The 19,808-nt window shown below is 49.7% G+C and overlaps 2 protein-coding genes across 3 annotated transcripts in view; one reads left to right on the top strand and one right to left on the bottom strand.

The window, feature by feature from the left end:
* The window catches only part of LOC149525640 (uncharacterized), a 238,290-nt gene that overhangs the window by 131,735 nt on the left and 86,747 nt on the right, over positions 1-19,808 (bottom strand). The gene's annotated exons all lie outside the window — the stretch shown is intronic.
* Positions 13-14,935, top strand: LOC102463337 (tapasin-related protein-like). Of its 2 annotated transcripts, none has more exons than XM_075902451.2 (7): positions 13-145; positions 1,944-2,192; positions 9,251-9,526; positions 10,530-10,871; positions 11,080-11,409; positions 12,082-12,177; positions 12,870-14,935. In XM_075902451.2, exons 1-7 carry the CDS (start codon positions 97-99, stop codon positions 12,908-12,910), a joined length of 1,383 nt encoding a protein of 460 aa, XP_075758566.2. In that variant the 5' UTR covers positions 13-96; the 3' UTR covers positions 12,911-14,935. The 2 variants fall into 2 exon arrangements, with proteins under 2 accessions (XP_075758566.2, XP_075758557.2); XM_075902442.2 differs by having other exon boundaries at positions 20-145; positions 1,941-2,192.

Raw genomic sequence — 19,808 nt, forward strand, 5'->3', positions numbered from 1 at the left:
CGAAAGCGGCCGCCCGGGCGCCGCAGGCTCCTGCCCAGCGTGTTTCGGGCGCAGACGCCGGACGGTTCCGTGTCTGCCGGGAGCCCCCGGGGCACGATGCATCTCGGGCTCCTCCTCGCGTGCGGCGCGCTGGCTCTGGGGGCTGGTGAGCGGAGCGGGCGGAGGTGCCGCTGCGGGAGCGAGGGGGGGCCGAGGGCAGAAACGGGCCGGGCCTTGCTGCGGGAGCAGGAGCCAGAATCGCCGCCCAGCGCTCTGCCAGGGAGTTGGGGGGGGGCAATTGGTGAGGCGGGATATGGGGGGGCAATGGCCACGTGACCAGAAGGGAGGAGCAACCCCCCCTCCGCCCCAGGTCCCGCCGCTCCCCCCCCTTCCCTGCCCCCCCCCGCTCTGCGCTCACCAGCGGGGGGAGCATCCGGCCCCAGCTTGAGCTGCTTCCCGCCAGCGGGGTCAGGCTCTGGGAGGAGACTGGGTTCTGGGTGCAGGCTTTGCCTGGGGCGGAAGATGGGGGTATACGAAGGGGCGCTGGGGTCAGGCTCTGGGAGGGACTTTGGGGGCTGGAGGCAGTGAGAGAGTTTGGGGACAGGAGGGGGGTGGGGAAGAGGGTTTGGGCTCTCAAAGGAGTGGGGTGAATGAGGGTTTGGGTGGGGGAGATGAGGGGCACCATGCTTAACAGACACATCCCTCTCTGGCATCTTCTCCTGGAGAGATGGGGGTCTCCTCACACTCCTGCCCACCCACCGCCCCATGCGCTCCTCTGCCCATGCGTCCTCCAGTCCTGCCAGCTGCCCCCAAGCTATTTAAAATGTACCAGGGGTCCTTGCCCCCACCACTGGTAGCACAGTGGGGCTAGAGCAGCTTCCTGCTCCAAGAGTTACCAGGTAGTCTAAAAAAAATACTGGACACACTTGAGCGGGGGCGCAGGGGGAGGGGAGCAGGGCTGGCCGGGGGGGGGGGGCATTAAGCAGAGATGGGGAGTCTTGGGGGCAACAGGGCTGGCTGGGTGATATCGGGGGGTGGCCGGTGGGAGCGGGTCTGGCTGGGGGAGATCGGCCGGCTGGCAGGAAGCAGGACTGGGGAGCAAATAGGCTGGTGGGGAGCGGGACTGACCCGGGCACATGCAAATCCCAGGGTGCTGCCTGCACGATCCCAGCGAAGCACGAAGGGTCCAGCTGTGGCTCCACCATGTGCTTGACCAGCGCTCAGGAGCACATACGGGGCTTCTCCCCCTGCCCAAGGTGTCATACACAACCAGAGGCTCCCAGTGCCAATTGCACCCTATTTCCCAGCCACTCCCCTGCCCCACCAGGCTTCCATCGAGCGCCCAGCTGGAAAACCAGAAAATACCGGATATTGCATATGTCCCGTATTTTCTGAATTTTTTTACTGGATAAAGGGCCCAAAATCCGGACTTTCTGGGGGAATACCGTACACCTGGCAACCCTATGCTCCTCACCAGGTGGCCAGGCATGCACCTGGTGTGGAGCACACAGGGACAGCAAGTGGGGTGGGGTTGAGGAGAAAAATAGAGGTTAGATGTGAAACATCTTGGGACAGATGTTTTGGTACATGCTACCCCAAGAGGTCCTGCCCATGTCAGTCAGTGGCCCAGAACTCTGGTGGAGTCTGTCCCCAAGTCAGGAATATTCCTGGTGCCGTGGCATCACTGCCTATGCCTGGAATCTTCCAAAAGGATGATGGCGGAGGGGGTTGGGGGTGGGGAAATAATACCACAACTGGGAAGAGGTAGTTCTAGGGATGTGTTCCAGGAAAGAAGGGGAATTCTATGACAGTAGCATGCCCCTGGGCTCACATGGATCATCCCCTTTTCCATAGGGCTGCCCTAGCAGAGGGCAAGATTAAGTGCTATTTGTCTCATCCCGATGGAGCAGCAGGTGTTTGTATGTGCACCCCACCTCTCAGCTGGTTCCTCTCCTTCTCAGCAGAGCTGCCAGGAGAGCCGGCCCCAGGCTTCCAGTTACGCTCTGTGGATGTGGTCTTGGACTGTCATTATATAGAGGAAGCTGTGGGAGGATTTCCAGGTGCCTTTGCAGGATCATTCTCCTCAGACCCTGCCACCCTGGTGCTGAGAGGTGTCAGCATTGCTGATGATGGAAGCTTGGACAGTGTCACCAACTATGAGGTTCCAGGGACAAGTGCTGACTCCACTTCTCCCATCATCTTTGAAGTCTCAGGTGAGTGGGGAATTGGAGATAGCAGAATTGCCATGATAGCCAGTTGTCCTTGAGTGAACTGAAATCCGCACAGACTCAAAACACAGAGCTCTGCTGCAAGGGCGCACAGGACATGTGATGGACAAGGGAGTAAAGGATTCTGTGTAAACAGAAAAGCTGTGTCTACACTGTACCCCTTTTCGGGAAAAGGGATGCAGATGAGAAGTCGGAATTGCAAATGAAGCAGGGTATTTAAATATCCCCCGCTTCATTTGTATAAACATGGCTGCTGCTTTTTTCCAGCTCGGGGCTTTGCTGGAAAAAAGCGCCAGTCTAGATGGGGATTTTTCAAAAAATAAAGTCTTTTCCGAAAGGTCCCTTATTCCTCTTAAAATCAGGAATAAGGGACCTTTCAGAAAAGGCTTTATTTTCCGAAAGATCCCCGTCTAGACTGGTGCTTTTCTCCAACAAAGCCCCGAGCCGGAAAAAAGCGGCAGCCATGTTTATACAAATGAAGTGGGGGAGATTTAAATCCCCTGCTTCATTTGCAATCCCAACTTGTCTCATCTGCATCCCTTTTCCGGAAAAGGGGTGCAGTGTAGACACAGCCAAACAGTTTCTATCAGCTTACTTACAATAGAGGGATAAGATGAATGAGATAAAATGTTTTATTGGAGGGATGTTTTAAATGTTGGTGAAAGTACCCGTCTTTTTGTAGTTTTGTACCCGTCTTTTTGTATGTTTTAGTCCATAGATCATGTACTGTCCCACTGCCCCAGAGCACTGTATGACCATGCATCATCAGTTAACGGTAGATGGGACTATGATCTTCTTTTCTTGATGAGACTTTTGTCTCTCATTCTTAGGTGGGTCTCACACACAGTGGTCTTCAGCCATCAACAGGTGGTGCTGGCAGCTGGTCTCCAGACAGGCTGGCTTCAAGGATTGATTGCTGTACAGACACTCACATTTGCACTTTTAACATAGACACACACCTAACTTTACACTGAGTTAAGGCAGTACACAGTTTAAAATGTTCAGTTACAACATGGTTAAAATGGGGTTTCAGTTACAGTATGTAAAAAATGTTCCAAAAAGGTTACAATAACAGATTCTCCAAAGGCAATTCTTAACAGGTTATTAACAAATTAATTCAAAACCCATTAATAAAATTGGACTGCATTTCATGAGGTTACATAATGTCACATTTGTCGATATAATTTATTAAAATGGCAAGTTCATTCTTCAGCCCTACAGCTTGCCTTCCAGATCAGTGAGGGTGTCCTAGATCCAGCCAATAATTTGTGGCACAATCCCAGCCTCATCCCTCTCCATGCAATGGTTGAGCTTAACTCTCCTCACCCAAACTCCACGGCTTATGGCAAGGACAGCATTAGACAGATCTGAGCTGCCACTCCGGGCCCTGTGCTTTGGAGGTGGGGCCCGGGTGGCCTGTGGAATTACTGCAGGGCTAGGCACCAGCAGCCGGGGTTAGGGTTGCCAGGTGTCCGGTATTGAACTGAACAGTCTGGTATTTTCGCCTCCTGTCTGGTAAAAACATTCAGAAAATACCAGATACCTAAAATGTCCGGTACTTTCTGATTTCTTCCCGGCCAGGAGGTGAAAATCCTGGGTGCTTCTGCAGGGGAGCTGTCTGGACTGGTGCAGGGAGACAAAAAGGCAGGTGGCCACCGGCAGCCTGTTAGGGCCAAAAAGCCTCAAAAGCAAAGCGAAAGCAGAGCAGGCCAACCCAGCCCCAGCACACTTTACTCAGCCATTTTCCAGCTGAGTCGCCCCACTTCATCACTCTGGCTCTGCCTCCCTGTGACATGCGTTGGTGTATTTTTGTGATTGGCCACACGTTCTATGTTACTGGGCAGAAAAAACTCTTTCTCCAGGTCTGTAATTGGCAGAGGAGGATGAACTTGTGATTGGCCATGGCAACATCATATTTCGATTGGTTGCTGCCTGCCTGCCTGCCTGGTTTTTTGATTGGTGGGTGAGACCTTTTGCTAGGTGGAGTAGCGAGCACTGGGACTTGCAGAGAGCAGGATGACAAGGCAACTTTAAAGACAGGGTTTAGATGTGAGGCATCTTGGGACATATGTTTTGGTACATGCGACCTCAGGTGGTCCTGCCCATGCAGGTTAATGTGTATCCAGGCCTGATTCCTGTGTGTGCATTTGCACCCTGGGACACCAACTGGAACTGCTGCATGGCAGTTTTGCAGTCTGCAACCCTGGAATCCTGAACTCTAGTCCATCACTGCCTTAACCACATGGGTACCTTCCTTCCTCCTTAGACAAGGAGAGAGACATACTCACAGGGAGAGAATGGAAGTCTGACACTTCATGGTGGAGTTGATAGGAGAGAGATGGAGAACAAGTAGGAATAAGAAAGGAAGAAAGTGAGAATGAGGGAAGGGAGAAAGTGAGACTGTGGGAATGGTTAGAGGAGGAAAGCGACAGAGAGAGATCTCAGCTGCAGTGGTAGTGAAAGGGGGGGGGGGAGATAGCAAAGGGAAAGGGAGGGGCGTACTTTTCTAATTGTGCTGAAAAAACCAACAAGATTTTTAATGGCAAAGAGGAATTGGCAAGAGAAGGGAGAGTTTAAGGATGGAGCTGAAAGTGGCAAAAATGGATGGGGATTTGAGCATGGTTTGCAGTGAGAGTGCAGCTGTGCTGTTTAACCAGGGAGAATGTACGAGGAGAGAGTAATCAAAATCCTGATACCTACAGCTCTATGCGGTCAGTCAAGCAGCCCTGTAATCCACTAGCAAAGTGTGTCACGCTATCCTCTAGTGGCCGGTCTGGAGGCCCCACAAGATACTCCTACCACCACTACTCCTTGTTTATGTCTATACTGCAGTTAATAACTGGTGGCTGCCAGTGGCTTGTGGACTCGTGCCGCAGGGTTGTTTAAGTGCAATGTAGACTTTTGGGCATTGCCTGGAGCCCAGGCTCTATGACCCTTCTGCCTCACAGTGTCCTGGAGCCCAGGCTCCAGCTCAAGCCTGGAAGTCTGCACTGCAGTTAAACAATCCTGCAGCCTGAGCCCTGGGAGCCTGAGTCATTTGGCATCAGCCCATTGACATCGGGTAGGGGCCTGCGTGGTGGAGGAGAAAGTTCTGAGTTCAAACCTGTTGGTATACGCAGAGGAAAAATTGTGTGTCATGATGTAATTAAAAAACGTGACCCTAGCAGCATAATGACTATGCCTCAAACCAGGAGCAGAACTGATTACCCTGTTCACCGGGCTCTGCAGCTGCCTTCCTCACTGTGCACCTTTCACACTGGCTGCATGTTATATATTTGGACAGTCTAGTAAACCTGTTTTAATGGGGTCACCTGGGCTTCTGTTAAACTTGCTGGAGCCTGAGGCTGAAGCCCAAGCCCCTCTTCCCAGGCCAAAGCCTGAACTGCCCCTCCCAGGACTGAAGCTGAAGACCAAGGGCTTCAGTTCAGGGTGGTAGAACTCAGGGTTACAGGCTTTGACCCTCCCACTCTGGGCAGTGAATTTCAGGTGGGATCAGGCTTCAGTCCCCCTTACCCCTCCCCCCAGGGTCATGTAGTAAGTTTTGTTGTTAGAAGGGAGTTGTGGTGCAAAGACATTTGAGAACCCCTGCTGTATACGTTCCCTTGCCCTCCTGTCCCACCTGGACACAAAGCGGCAGAACCTGCTGCCTTCAGCTGAGGTTGGAGTTCTTTTGTGGAAGAACTTTCACTTCACCCGGCGTGCAAGGAGAGGAAAGGGTGTAAGAAGGGGAGTGTCACAGCTGCAGGACTACCTGCTCTTCAGTCCCCTTTCTAGTCTCTCAGAGAACCCAATTCAGGTCTTAAGCCTCTTGTCCTTGCCTGGTTTGGGATGGAATGTTATAATTTTTCCATACGTGGAGCAGGCCTAGGACCACTGGCCAGTGTATGACAATCGCTTATTATTGTGCAGCTCCAGTTGGGTTTGGGGAACCCGTGTTTTCTTCCCTTGGGAGCCAACAAAGTAGTGGCCAATACTATAATCAAATATTTTAAAACAAAATGTTTTTACTTAGCCATTGAAACAAAGCAGGGGAGGAAGGAGGGAAGATTTTAAAATAACAACCTGCAATTACATCTGTCTTATCTAAATTACCATCATTCCATAAAGGTGACCTAGGTAGATTTTGCTTCTTCAGAGTCATTGTCCCCTGTCCAGTGGTACCACAGGTTTGAGTGTGTCTCAGTCTGGTTCTCTCTGGTAACTCTGAGGGAATGTCCTTTTAAACCCCACAAGTGTTTTGTTGTCCAAGATGCTTCTCAGAGTATTGGAAAGCTTGGGCTCCCACTGGTCACGACAGTTCTGTATGTGATCTGCGGATCAATGCAGAGTTATCAGAGCTAATAGCTCTGGCATCGTCTCTTAACTTTTCTCACATGGTTGCAGTATTTGCAATACAGCGTTAAAATCATGAATCAGGTCTCAACAAATCATGAGATTGACTTAAAAATCATGAGATTTTCTAAGGATAAATGTTAGGTTATTTTTTATCGGCCGTCTGGATTCTGTGCTTTTAGAATGCACCTAGGTCATGTTTTCAAGTTTTGCTCCTCAGACATGAGTGGTAGAAACTTACTTTTTTAATGGAAGCTGGAATCCTCATGCAATGGTTTGATTTCAGCAAGAGCTTTAAGAAAACGTTGGCAATACCAGCAAAGCCGTTAAAGGAGTGTTTGAGCCACCTTCTCCTGTCTGCCTGGGAGCCCTTAATGAAATACATTCTCACAAAAACCTCTTCACCAGAGCCAAGCCAGTCTACACTATAGATTGAACCTCTCTTAACCGGGACTCTTTTGTCCAGCAGCATCCCTGGTCCGGCATCCTGGGATGTCCCAAGACCAGAGAGTCCCAGTGGCGGGCTGGTGGCTGGGAGCTCTGCAGTGGGGCTACAGCCCAGTAGCAGGGCTGCCCTGTGACAGTGAAACCGGGAGCCAAGCAGTAGGGCTGCTGCCCTGTGTTAACGCTGAGAGGGGGAGGGGCAGCAGAGCTGGAGCCGAGCAGCAAAACTTGCTGCGAGGCTGGGAGGCAGCGGAGTCACCCGGCAGCACAGCGCGGAGCCGACAGCCCCACTAGCACCAAGCACTGTAGCTGCCCGGCGGGAGCAGGAGGCAGCGCGTCTGCCCCAGAGGGCCGGGAACCTGACCGTGGAGCCACCTGGTGGCAGGGCCAGGAACCCAGTAGTGGGGCTGCCCAGCAATGCAGCAAAGAGCCTGGTAGCCCCAAGCAGGGCTTTTCCCCCAGTGGTGCAACTGGATCCCAGCAGGGCAGTTGCCCTGTGGGGATGGAGCCCAGCAGTGTGGCTGTGTGTGCCAGTGGCAGGGCTGCCACAGTGGGACCAGGTGCCCTGTGTATGGAGGGGCCGGCAGCAGGGGAAGCTGGCAGGGAGGCTGGCTGTAAGGCCATAGCTAGGGATGGGGGGCGGTGACAGGGATGGGCCCAGAAATGACCTTTCCTGGTCTGGCAAAATCCTTCATCCGGGACCAGTCAGGACCCGAGGATGCTGAACCAAGGAGGTTGAAGCTGAATTAACAAATTGTTAAAAACACTCCAGTATTTTGCCACTGGAGTATAGGTGCAGAGAGTGCAGGGCAACAAGAAAGACTGGCACGTGCTTCAGTAACAGTAAGTGAATTGGCAGGTGGCAAGAACTGCATAGAACAGTTTTCAGGTTAAAGGACAAGCTGGGCTTTAAATCCCTTTCTGTCCTCTCAAGTGCATCCTTCACTTGAAGCCTGGCTTTCTTCACCTCTCCCAAGGGCAGGACCCCATAGTCCTGTTTCCCAAACATGTTAACACAACAGGCCCCTCTGGCACCTACTAGGGATGTGAAGGTTTAACTCAGGGGTGGGGAACCTTAGGCCCAGGGGCAAGATGCAGTCCCAAGTTCGCCTGGATCCGGCCCCCAGAGCTCAGGGCTTCCCCCCCCCCCCCCCAGTATTGGGGAACCTCCTCTATCCCCTGCCCAACTAATGTTTCTGTAGGTCAGCAGCCCCCAATCCACAAAAGGTTTCCCATCCTGGTTTAATTGGTTAACCCGTAAGCCTCATTCTTAACAGGTGAGGGTTACCGCTTAAGGTTAACCGATGGGGGCTGGAGCAGCTCCCGCAAGGGACCTGTCACAGACGGGATACTCTGGCGAGGCTGGAGCAGTCCCTGTCTGCGGTGGTAGGCGCCACTCCAGCCACTGGAGCTGCTGTCCCACTCCCCTCCCATTTAATCAGTTGACCAGTTAAACAGTATGTTTAACCTGTTAGCCAGTTAAACTGCCACCTAGCAGCTCTTTTTATTCTGTGGTCTGTGACAGTGATGGATTAAAGGTAATCCAAAAGAGACTTCTAGAAAACAAAACATGATTTGTTCACCCAAGGTACAGAGCATGCAGTGACAAGTATTCAATGACAGTGGCCTCTATATTGGCTTTTTACCTGCATTTTATTTTTTCCTTGCAAGTGTTTGGTAAGTTCCACACAACTCAAAAATCCCTACTCCTGGGCTGGTGAGAGCCCCTGCAGCAGCCTGTGTTTCTCTTTGGCAGACCCTCCTCTCTAGCTGTTGCTGCGTCCTCAATCCCACTTCTTTTTAAAGGCTGAGACCTTTAATGTTTCAGCATCCCCTTTGGTCCCAGGTTTAGGCGTGGGAAGAATAAACCTTGCTAGCATGGTTGGCAGGTAGGTATTTTCCAATGTACAGCTCTCCCTACTGTTCCCTTAAGCTACTGTCTGCCACTGTTTTGTTCCCTGCTGTTTTCCCCCAGTAGCCTTTCATATTGTCCATTCTGGCTGAAAAGTTAAAAGTAACAGGTAAATTGAGAAATCCATAACAACAAACCATATGGCTTCTTCATTCACCACAAGAATTTCTTCAAACAAGCTGGGAGACCAATGCTTCATTTAAGGCTCTTGTGTTCATACAGCTGGAGTTTGCCACTTTTTACGTTGGGTGTGAAAGAGCCGTTGGTGTCTCTCCAAATTAGGGCCCTACTGAAACTTGATCCTCTTTTTCCTGTTCCATTCATCAGACTACCTAGCTCCTTTTTCTCATTACAGAAACATTGGTTCCCATCCCTTATGCGGAATCCCTGCTGCATGCAGACTGTGCTGGGGAGGAGGTGACCTGTGAGATCTCTCCATACAGCCTACACGTGGCTGATGAGACGCTCACTCAGGCCTCCTGGTTCATGGGGACCCTGAAGCTGTCCAGTGGGCTCAGCATAGCCCTGGTGCTGAAGGTCAGAAGCGACAGGGAGGAAGATGGGGGAGTGGCTGTGCTGCACCCAAGGCTGAAGGTCCCTGTAAGCAATGAGGGCACAGTACTGACCACAGGTAAGCAGAGTGAGGAATGAGATGAAAAGACTTTAGTTCTGGAATGCACCTGCTACACCAAGGAGTGCTAGGGGAGCCAGACACCCCAGGGCTGAAATCTCCACACCAAGGAGTGCTAGGGGAACAAGAGATCCCAGGAATACCTCACTTGTACAGGGACTGAACATAGCAGGATAGATAATCCTTGCCTTCTGGAGGGAAGCTCAAATGCACAGGGCCCTGTGGTCCTCCAGCTATTTCCAAAATGTAAATTCGGGGCCACCGATGTTCCCTGTTGGTCACTCTCCCTTCCACTTCTGTGCCCCTTGCCCCCAGTTCTGTCCCTCCTGTTCTCACTGACTGTCCCCATTATTTGCCACATCCCTGGGATCCCTGACAAGTGCTGAGTCATCTAATAGTTTGTTGTAGCAAGCAGAGCAATGTGCACTTACTCCCTGTATCCTGCTAATAGCTCTGCAGCCTGCAGGATGGGCTCTTCTTGGGGGTACGTCTGCACTGCAGGTTTCTTGCGCAAGAGCACGTCCACACTGCCATGTGCTTTTCCGAACAGAGTGTCCACACAGCCATGGACACTGTTACGTAAGAAAGCTGTGATGGCCATTCCATCAGAGCATCTGGGCTTTTTCCGGTAGGGATTTCTTGTGCAAGAAACTTGTTGTCCATCCACACGCTTTTTTGTGCAAGAGCTCTTGCGCAAAAAGGCTTCTTCCTCGTAGAAAGAGGAATAACTCTTGTGCAAAAAGCCCTGTCTTCTGACCATCTACTGTACTTTTCTTGTGCAAAATCATGTGGACGCTTTGCGAGTTTTTGTATAAAAACTCTACAGTGTAGACATAACCCAACGGATGCACAGTTCATACCCTTCGATTCAGCCTACCCAATAAGTGCACAGCATACTTTCTGCCGGTGGGTGGAGCTTATTGTGACCTGATGTGCTGCCAAGGAGTCTTTCATGATCACAGATTTACACACTTTCTATCTTTCTCCTCCTCTTTGTTTCTAGTTGAATTCCAGTTGTCATCTCACACCCCTGCTTTGCGTGCCCGACTTGGCAGCTCCGTCAGCCTGGACTGCAGCTTTGCCTTGGCTCCCAGCTCTCCGCTGGCCTCGCTGGAGTGGAGGCTACAGCACCGAGGCAGTGGGCGGAGAGTGTTTCACTACCAGGCAGGGGACACAGTACAAGCAGAACAGCCAGGGGCCCAGGTGGATGTGGTGCAGCTGCTGGAGACTGGAGATGCATCGCTTCGGCTGCATGGCGTGCGAGTGGGGGATGAAGGGACATACATTTGTTTGGTGTCCACCCCGCAGCACCAGGCCCAGAACATCATCCAGCTGCAGTTGGTCGGTGAGGAATTGGTGCTTTATGGATACTAGTCAGGGGGCAGTCGGAGGACAGGTCCCATTGACTGGAACCTGACCCTTCCCTGTAACTCTGCTCCCCTCCTCGCTTTCCCAGGCCCATCCAGTGGGGTGAGGCACTCCTCTGTACGACTCCATCCCTCAAACACACTTTATGACTGGCTGGATTTAATTTCCTGTTTATTCCCCTCCAGAGCCCCCAAGGGTCCGTTTGTTCCCAGAGCTGGTGTCTCGTGAGGGGAATGGAGTCAGCACCCTGACCTGCGAGATCTCTGGCTATTACCCCCTGGATGTGTCAGTGACGTGGACGCGGCAGGCTCCTGATGACAAGGGCAAGGTCCCTGTCTCAGGCTCAAGCACATACTTCTCCAGCCATAGGCAAGCCCAGGATGGCACGTATAGCGTCAATTCGTACCTGAGTATCAACACCGCCACAGAGCTGGGACCTGCCATCTACAGCTGCCATGTCTCGCATCTCGCCCTCGAAGAGCAAATCACAGCTAGTGCCCAGCTCAGAGCACCAGGTAAGTGGGAAAGGAGGGCGAGTGCCCTGAACTGCCTCGGCCTCTCAGCTTTTGCTTCGTCCTCTGATCTCCTAGCTCCAGCTCTTCACCCCTCACTAGGAGGTACGATAGCCCCTTCCTGTTTGAGCATCTTCCCATTTCTCCCAATTCCCTGGCTGCCCTTATACCTCATCCCTTCTTTCCTCCCTGGCTTCTGAGTCTCACTTCCCCAGCCCTTTGTGAAGTTTGTTCTCTGCATCATGCAGCACCTTGCACTGGTAAGGGGACAGTGATTTCAGGGGAGCAAAAAATCAGCACTTGGGCTCCGATCCTGCTCATCAGAGTCCTTATTGGGAACCTCACAATACATGGTCTTTTTTGCCCCTCCCCTTGCCTTCTGCAGTAGGAGTTCAGCACTGGTCCTGCTCTCTGTGCCATGGTTCTACCCAATGGGCAGCCAACTGCCTGAAAGCACACACTGCCTGCCCCAACCACACACTTCTCCCCCGTTGGGACCTGATGCTGCCCTATGGACTATCTCATCTCCCTAATCCAGTCTTTCCCCTGGAACCTTCCACATCTCTCCTCCCGTAGGGTCCCAGCCTATGCTGCGTGTGATGTGTGTGAGGACTTTAAACTCTGAAACAGATTCAGATGCAGTTCAGATACTGACTCCCCTTCTTTTTCCAACAGAGCAAAAAATGTCCAATGGACTTGTGGGCATCTTCATCGCTACGTTCATCTTCCTGGCTGCTCTCATTGGCCTCATGCTCAGGAGAAGTAAAACTGGTAAGTGTGTAGAGCACTCCAGCCCTCCCACACCCAGAGCTCCTGTCCTGCTCCCTACAGTGTCCATCTGTGAGAGGCAGAGACTGGAGTAGCTGGGAGCACCTGCTACAGCCAGGATTCCTGCCACTCTAATGACAGTGCTTCCTGTAGAGAGTACAATAGCTGAAAGCTCCCTCACAACCAGCTCTCCTGGCGCCTTCCTTACAGCAGCCTGAGGCCCAGACTGGAGTAGCTAGTGCGTTTATCTCCTTCCCATTGTGCCTCCTGCCAGGAAGAAGCTAGAACTGGAGTCGTTGGCAGATCATTGCAGAGTTAGTGCTCCAGCTTTTCTTCTTACCATGCCTCTTGCTGGGAGGAAGTGGGGGAATCATAAACCCATAGAATCCTAGGGCTGGAAGAGACCTCAGGAGGTCATTGAGTCCAGCCCCCTGCCCAAAGCAGGACCAATCCCAACTAAATCATCCCAGCCAGGGCTTTGTCAAGCTGGGACCAAAAAACCTCTAAGGATGGAGATTCCAGCCCCTCCCTAGGGAACCCATTCCAGTGCTTCACCACCCTCCTAGTGAAATAGTTTTTCCTAATATCCAACCTAGACCTCCCCCAGCTTCTGTTTCTCATCAGCCCAGTAACTGCAGAACATGGATCTGATCACTTTTGTCTCCTGGAATCTCAGTATTTTTCCTTCTTTTCAGTTGATGCAAAATTGGAGAAATCCCTGCAGACTTCAGGGTAAAAGGACAGTCCCTCTGATGGACTCAACCACAGGTGGAGGTTCCGCCACTCAGAAGCAAACCTTCCATTATGGAGCTACTACCTGTGCCAAGGACCCTCCTGCAGCTCTGTAGGAAGGGATTGGAGGACCCTTGTGACCCTGGAAAAGTGGAATCAGAGAAAAGTGGGCATCTCCCACATTTCATGTGGGTAACCTCACTGTAACACTTTTCTTCTCACACTTTTAGGTACACAGAACTAGATCCTCAAAAAGATGTTGGCATTGGTGCCTAAGTCCATCATTTAGGAACCACTGTCATACAATCATAGATGATTAGGGTTGGAAGAGACCTTTAGGGTGTCATCTCGTAAAACCCCCTGCTCAACGAAGGGCCAACACAACTAAATCATCCCAGCCAGGGCTTTGTCAAGCTGGGACTTTAAAACCTCTAGGGATGGAGATTCCACCACCTCCCTAGGTAACCCATTCCAGTGCTTCACCACCCTCCTAGGGAAATAGTTTTTCCTAATATCCAACCTAGACCTACCCCACTGTAACATAAGCCCATTACTCCTTGTTCTGCCATCTGTCACTAGTGAGAACAGCCTCTTTCCATCCTCTTTGGAACCCCCCTTCAGATAGGTGAAGGCTGCTATCATCCCTGAGATCCACAAAGCTCCTTTCACTTGGTGACTAACCCATTTACTGCTCAGGTTTCATAGGCACTTACGTTTTTGCTGGAAAAATCCCCTAAGAATCTACTTTTCTGCCTGTGGGCATACACAGAATCATTCCTGATGCCACTGAGCTGCTTGGTTCCCTGGCTCATGCATAACCTCTAGGAGGATTCTCAGCCAATGCAATATTCTGCCTTTGTCACCTGCACGGCCTGATCCCAGAGGCATGCTCAGAGCTCACCTCTCAGTTTGGGCCTTGAATAAAGGGTAGCTAGGAGCAAGCAGAACAGAAATTTGATGTATGTGTCTATGTGCATATGTACATGTATGCCATCCGAAGGCATCCTTTTCCTTTAACCCCTCCACTGCTCTGCCTTCTCTAGCATGTCAAATATAAGCTGCTTCTGTTCACCTTCTAGTCCCTTCTTTCCCACCCTACCTATTTGCTATTGAATTGCTGATGCACATGATGCCAGTCTCCATTGTCCACAGGTTCAGTTTTCAGACAAGCATCTCTCTACTTTCTCCCATGCTGTTCAGCACACTTGGGAGGAGCTGCCTGTAAACATCCACAAAGCATCCTCCTGCAGATACCTCTGCAAAACTCTCCTTGGCTGAGATGCCTGTAATGTGTAAACAATGGTTAGAAAGTTGATCATCCTGACCGTTGTTGTCTCATTGTTTCCTTATATTCCCTTACAAGTCTCTTGGTTTACGGTTAGACTGTAAGCCCTTTGGGGGCAGGAACTGTCTTTCTGTTCCATTTGTACAATGCCTGGCCAATGGGGTCCTGGCCAATAACGACAGCTCCTATGCGCTACAATAATGTAACTAATAACATTATTTGCCTGGTGCCTTGAGCACTCTTCTGCAGTGTAGAGGCCCAAATTTCTACCCCTGTTCTGCCAGAGCCGAAACAGGGACTTGAAATCAAGTCTCATATCCCAGCTGCATGCTCAAACCACTGAGTTGTTGAGTATTCTGAGGTGCTTATGGCTTAGTCTGCCCTGCTGAAGCTGTTCCACTTGATATAAATGAAATAGTTTTAAAACAGGGAATCTGACTCTCCCGCATCTCAGTGGAATGCCCTGACCACTGAACTACTGAGTCAGTCTCCTGCTTTTTCTCCTCTCTTCTCCAGTGAATATTTAATTATTTATATGAAGACATGCTTCAACAGGAGAGTCCATTATAGTCCCTGTTAGTATCTCGTTGAAAAGCTGTGTTTGGGAAGTGCAGGGTGGGGAAGGGAATGGGCAAGGAGGAGTGGGGCTCACTCTGTAACTGGCTCATACAAGACATGCTGTTCACTGCACTTCGTGCTGTTTGAATTTAATCACTGAATAAAACCTCATGGTTATTTTTCTAACACATTTCCACTTTAACGCCAAACTCAGCTGAATTGAAAGGTATCGTTATCATTATGCCATCACCTCTTAGGAGGGGTACCAGGTTGGAATTGCAAGGTGACTGATCACAGTAGAGATTTACTGCTTGTTATACAGATCTCTTCTTGGCTCTTTTTGCACACGTGTTCAGGTAAAAAAGAAGTATTTCATTCCCAACTTCCCTATGTAAAGGACTATTGCCTTGAAATGCAACCCCTGGAAAAGAAACTGGGATTAAAGGTAATGATCCCCATGTGGCTGTTTAATTCACAGTAGCAGAGAGAAAACTCAGCAAAAGTAAATGAGGAAAGGGCTTCAGGACCAGGAAATATTTACATACACTCACCTACTTTGCCTAGGTGCTCAGCAGCTAGAGCTTGATTGCCAAAGTGAGCAATTTTGGCTGGTTTGGGGGGGTACAGATCAATTTAATATTGAACATAGGGGTATTGAAATGTTATCCTTAGTATGTCTACGTCTTTACTGCAAGTACTTCTGGCAGAAAATATGCTAATGAGGGACTCATTTGCATAAGTTGCAACGTCATTAGCATATTTTCTGCCATTTCTTTTTGCACAAGGGGTTTTTGCTCAAAAAGAAGCAGTGAGGGTGGGTTTTTTTGCTCTTTTGACACTTTAGTATAGTCTAGGTGAGCCCTGACTGAGGGGATCACTCTAAACTCCAAGGGTATGTCTACACTACCCCCTAGTTCGAACTAGGGGGGTAATGTATGCATACCGAACTTGCCAATGAAGCCCGGGATTTGAATTTCCCGGGCTTCATTAGCATAAAGCCGGCGCCGCCATTTTTAAAAGCTGGCTAGTGCGAACCCCGTGCCGCGCGGCTACACGCGGCACGGACTAGATAGTTCGGATTAGGCTTCCTAATCCGAACTATCTGTACACCTCGTTCAGCCTGTGAAGTCGCACACAGGGGCTTATGGCTGCAGAGGGGAGAGGTGCCTGTCAACCAAGACAGACCTTCTGCGGCCGGGGGACGGGCACCTCCCCCTGCAAACCCCGGCACAGACCTGCCCCTGACATTTCATGGCTGGGTCAGAAGTGCCCCTCTCCCGGCCCCAACCCAGCCCTGGCAGGGACCTGCTGTGGTGTCAGAGAGGTGCCTGTCACCTGGCCCTGCTCTGCTGTGGTGAGAGGGCTGGGGAGAGTTCTTTCTCCTCCAGGCAGCCTGCACCACAAACCCCTCACCCCCAGGCCCATCCCAGATCTGCACCCACAGACAGAGCCCTCCCCTACACCCCAACCCTCTGCCCCAGCCATGATGCCTCCTCCAGCCCCTGGAACTCTTCACCCCCATCCCCACCACACACTGCCCATGTGTAGAATGAATTTTGTTCTGTGCACCTTATGGGCATGAGATATCACACATGGCCTTCAGATTGATGCACAGAACCATCTTTCCCCCCACAGTTGGGGGGAACCCTGATGGGGCTTCCTGATGCAGCATGTGGGAGTGACAGAAACTTGGAAGAACTATGCCCCAGATGGAGGGAATGCTGAGTACTGGTGCACTGTGGGTATGTCTGCACTACAGAATATTTTCAGAAAAACGGCCGTTTCTCTGAAAAAACTTAATTTATGTCTACATTGCAATCATGTTCTTTTGAAAAAAATTTGAAAGAACAGAGGGTCTGGGTTCCGACATTGGTAAACCTCTTTCTATGATGAAGAAGCCTTTTTCCATAAGAGCTCTTTCGGAAATAGGCATGTGTGGACAGGGAAGAAGGAGTTCTTTCGCAAGGAGAGGAAAAAGTACAGGTGCCCTGGTAGCCACTCCGTCCATAGTAATCACTGCTTACATTCCAGAGGGAATCCAGGCAGTCTGAATGCTATCTGTTGAAAAAGCAGATCACTTTTTCGATGCACTTTTACAGTCTGGACACTCTCTTTCGGAAGAAGTTTTTTTAGACGATCTCTTCCAGAAAAGCTTCTTCCGAAAGAAGCCTGCAGTCTAGATGTAGCCTCTGAGGCAAACAATCCAACTGAAAACACGGGACCCACCAAGATTTAGGTGGGACTGTGTCACAGTACAAAATGATGGGGAATAAATTAGCTGTTACCACATCTGTCCTCCCTGTTGAAGGAAAAGGTCAAGGTGGGGATCATTGAACTGAGGAAGTAAATGCGTGGTTGTGCAGATGGTGTCGGAGGGGACTTTGGTTTCTTCGACCAATGAGCAAAAAAGAAGGAACCCTGATTGGAATGGAGAAGGTAGGGCAATAAATTGGTAATCTCAGGTGTTTGTATACAAATGCAAAAAAACAAACAGAAAGAATTAGAAGCCCTGGTCCAGTCAAAGAACTATGCTTTGATTAGAATAACAGAGACTTGGTAGGATGACTCGCATGACTAGAACACTGTCATGGAAGGGTATAAACTGTTCAGAAAGAACAGGTGGGGGAGTAAAGGAGGAGGAGTTGCACTGTATGTAAGAGAGCAGTATGACTGCTCAGAGCTCCAGTAAATAGAGGGAGAAAAGCCTGTTGAGAGCCTATGGGTTAAGTTTAGAGGTGGAAGCAACAGAGGTGAAGTTGTGGTTGGTGTCTGCTATTCACAACTAGATCAGGTGAATGAGGTAGATGAGGCTTTCTTCAGACAACTGAGAGAAGCTGCCGGATCACAGGCCGTGGTTTTCATGGGGGCCTTTAATCACCCTGACATCTGTTGAGAGACCAATACAGCAGTACACAGACAATCCAAGAAATTTTGGGGAATGTTGGGGATAACTTCTTGGTACAAGTGCTGAAGGAACTGACCAGGGCCCATGTGCAGCTTGACCTGCTGCTTACAAATAGGGAGGAACTAATAGAGGAAGTAGAGGTGGGTGACAACCTGGGAGGCAGTGATCATAAGATGGTAGATTTCAGGATCCTGACCAAACAAAGAAAGGAGAGTAGCAAAATACACACCCTGGACTTCAGAAAAGCAGCCTTTGACTCCCCCAGAGAGCTGATGGGCAGGATTCCCTGGGATGCTTACATGAAGGGGAAAGGAGTCCAGGAGAGCTGACAGCATTTTAAAGAAACCATCCTGAAGCACAGTAAGAAAAGCAAATATGGTAGGCGACCAGATTGGCTTACTGGGGAAATCCTTGGTGAGCTTAAACACAAAAAGGACGATTACAACAAATGGAAACTTGGACAGATGACAAGGGAGAAGTATAAAAATATTGCTCAAGAATGCAGGGGACCTATCAGGAAGATGAAAGCACAATTGGAATTACAACTAGCAAGAGATGTGAAGGATAACAAGAAAGGTTTCTACAGGCATGTTAGCAACAAGAGGTTGATCACAGAGGATGTGGGGCCTTTACTAGATGAGGAAGATAACCTAGTGACAGGTGATGTGGGAAAAGCTTTCTTTCTCTCTGTCTTCACAGACAAAGTCAGCTCCCAGACTAATGCACTAGGCAATGCAGTATGGGAAGGAGGTGGGCAGCCCTTGGTGTGGAAAGAACAGGTTAAGAACTATTTAGAAAAACTAGACATACACAAATCCATAGCTCCAGATTTAATGCATCTGATAGGACTGAGGGAGTTGGCAAATGTCATTATGGAGACTTTGGCCATTATCTTTGAAAACTCGTGGAAATCGGGAGAGATCCCGGATGATTGGAAAAAGGCGAATGTAGTGCCCATCTTTTAAAAAGGAGAAAAGGACAATCCAGGAAATTACAGACCAGTCAGCCTTACCTCAATCCCCAGAAAAATCATGGAGGGGATCCTCAAGAAATCCATTTTGAAGCACTTGGAAAAAGGGAAAGTGACGAGGAATAGTCAACAGGGATTAACAAAGGGCAAGTCATGTCTGACCAATCTGATTAGCTTCTATGATAGGGTAACTGGTTCTGTGGATATAGGAAAGTCAGTGGATGTGATATACCTTGACTTTAGCAAAGCTTTTGATACAGATCCCACAATTTTCTTGCCAGCAAGTTAAGGGAGGATAGATTAGATAAATGGATTGTAAGATGGATAGAAAGTTGGCTAGATGGTCAAGCCCAACGGGCAGTGTTCAACGGCTCAATGTCAGGTAGGCAATCAGTTTCTAGAGGAGTACTCCAAGGATTGGTTCTAGGATCGGTTTTGTTCAATATCTTTATTAATAACCTGGATGAGGGGATGGATTGCACCCTCAGCAAGTTTACAGATGATGCTATGCTAAGGGGAGAGGTAGACATGCTGGAGGGCAGATATAGGGTCCAGAATGACCTAGATAGATTAGACGATTGGGCCAAAAGAAAATGGCTAAGCAGCAGTTCTTCAGAAAAGCAGCTGGGGATTACAGTTGATGAGAAGCTGGATATGAGTCAACAGTGTGCCCTTGTATCCAAGAAGGCTAATGGCATACTAGGTTACCTTAAGAGGAACATTACCAGTAGATCCAGAGATGTGATTATTCAAGGTATACAGGATCTATCGGAAAAGGCTTTCTTTAGCGAAAGATCAGCCTCTAGACTGCCACTTTTCTCCAACAAAACTCCATTTCGAAAAAAAGCAGCGGCCATTTTTATGCTAATGAAGCACAAGATATTTAAAGCATTGTTTCATTAGCAGTTTCGACCTGCCTAATCTGCATCCCTCTGCTGGCAGAGGGGTGCAGTCTAGACATACCCACTGTGAATAGTTCTCTAAAAACATCCACTCAGTGTGCAGTGGCAGTCAAAAAAGCAAATAGAATGTTAGGAATCATTTAAAAAGGGATAGAGAATAGGACAGAGAATATCATATTCCCTCTATACAAAACCATGGTATTCCCACATCTTAAATACTGCACCAGATGTGGTCACATCTCAAGAAAGATATCTTGGCATTGAAAAAACATCAGAAGGGAG

This window comes from Pelodiscus sinensis, chromosome 1, assembly GCF_052426305.1.
Source record: "Pelodiscus sinensis isolate ZL-2025 chromosome 1, ASM5242630v1, whole genome shotgun sequence".
Classification (NCBI taxonomy): Eukaryota; Metazoa; Chordata; order Testudines; family Trionychidae; genus Pelodiscus; species Pelodiscus sinensis.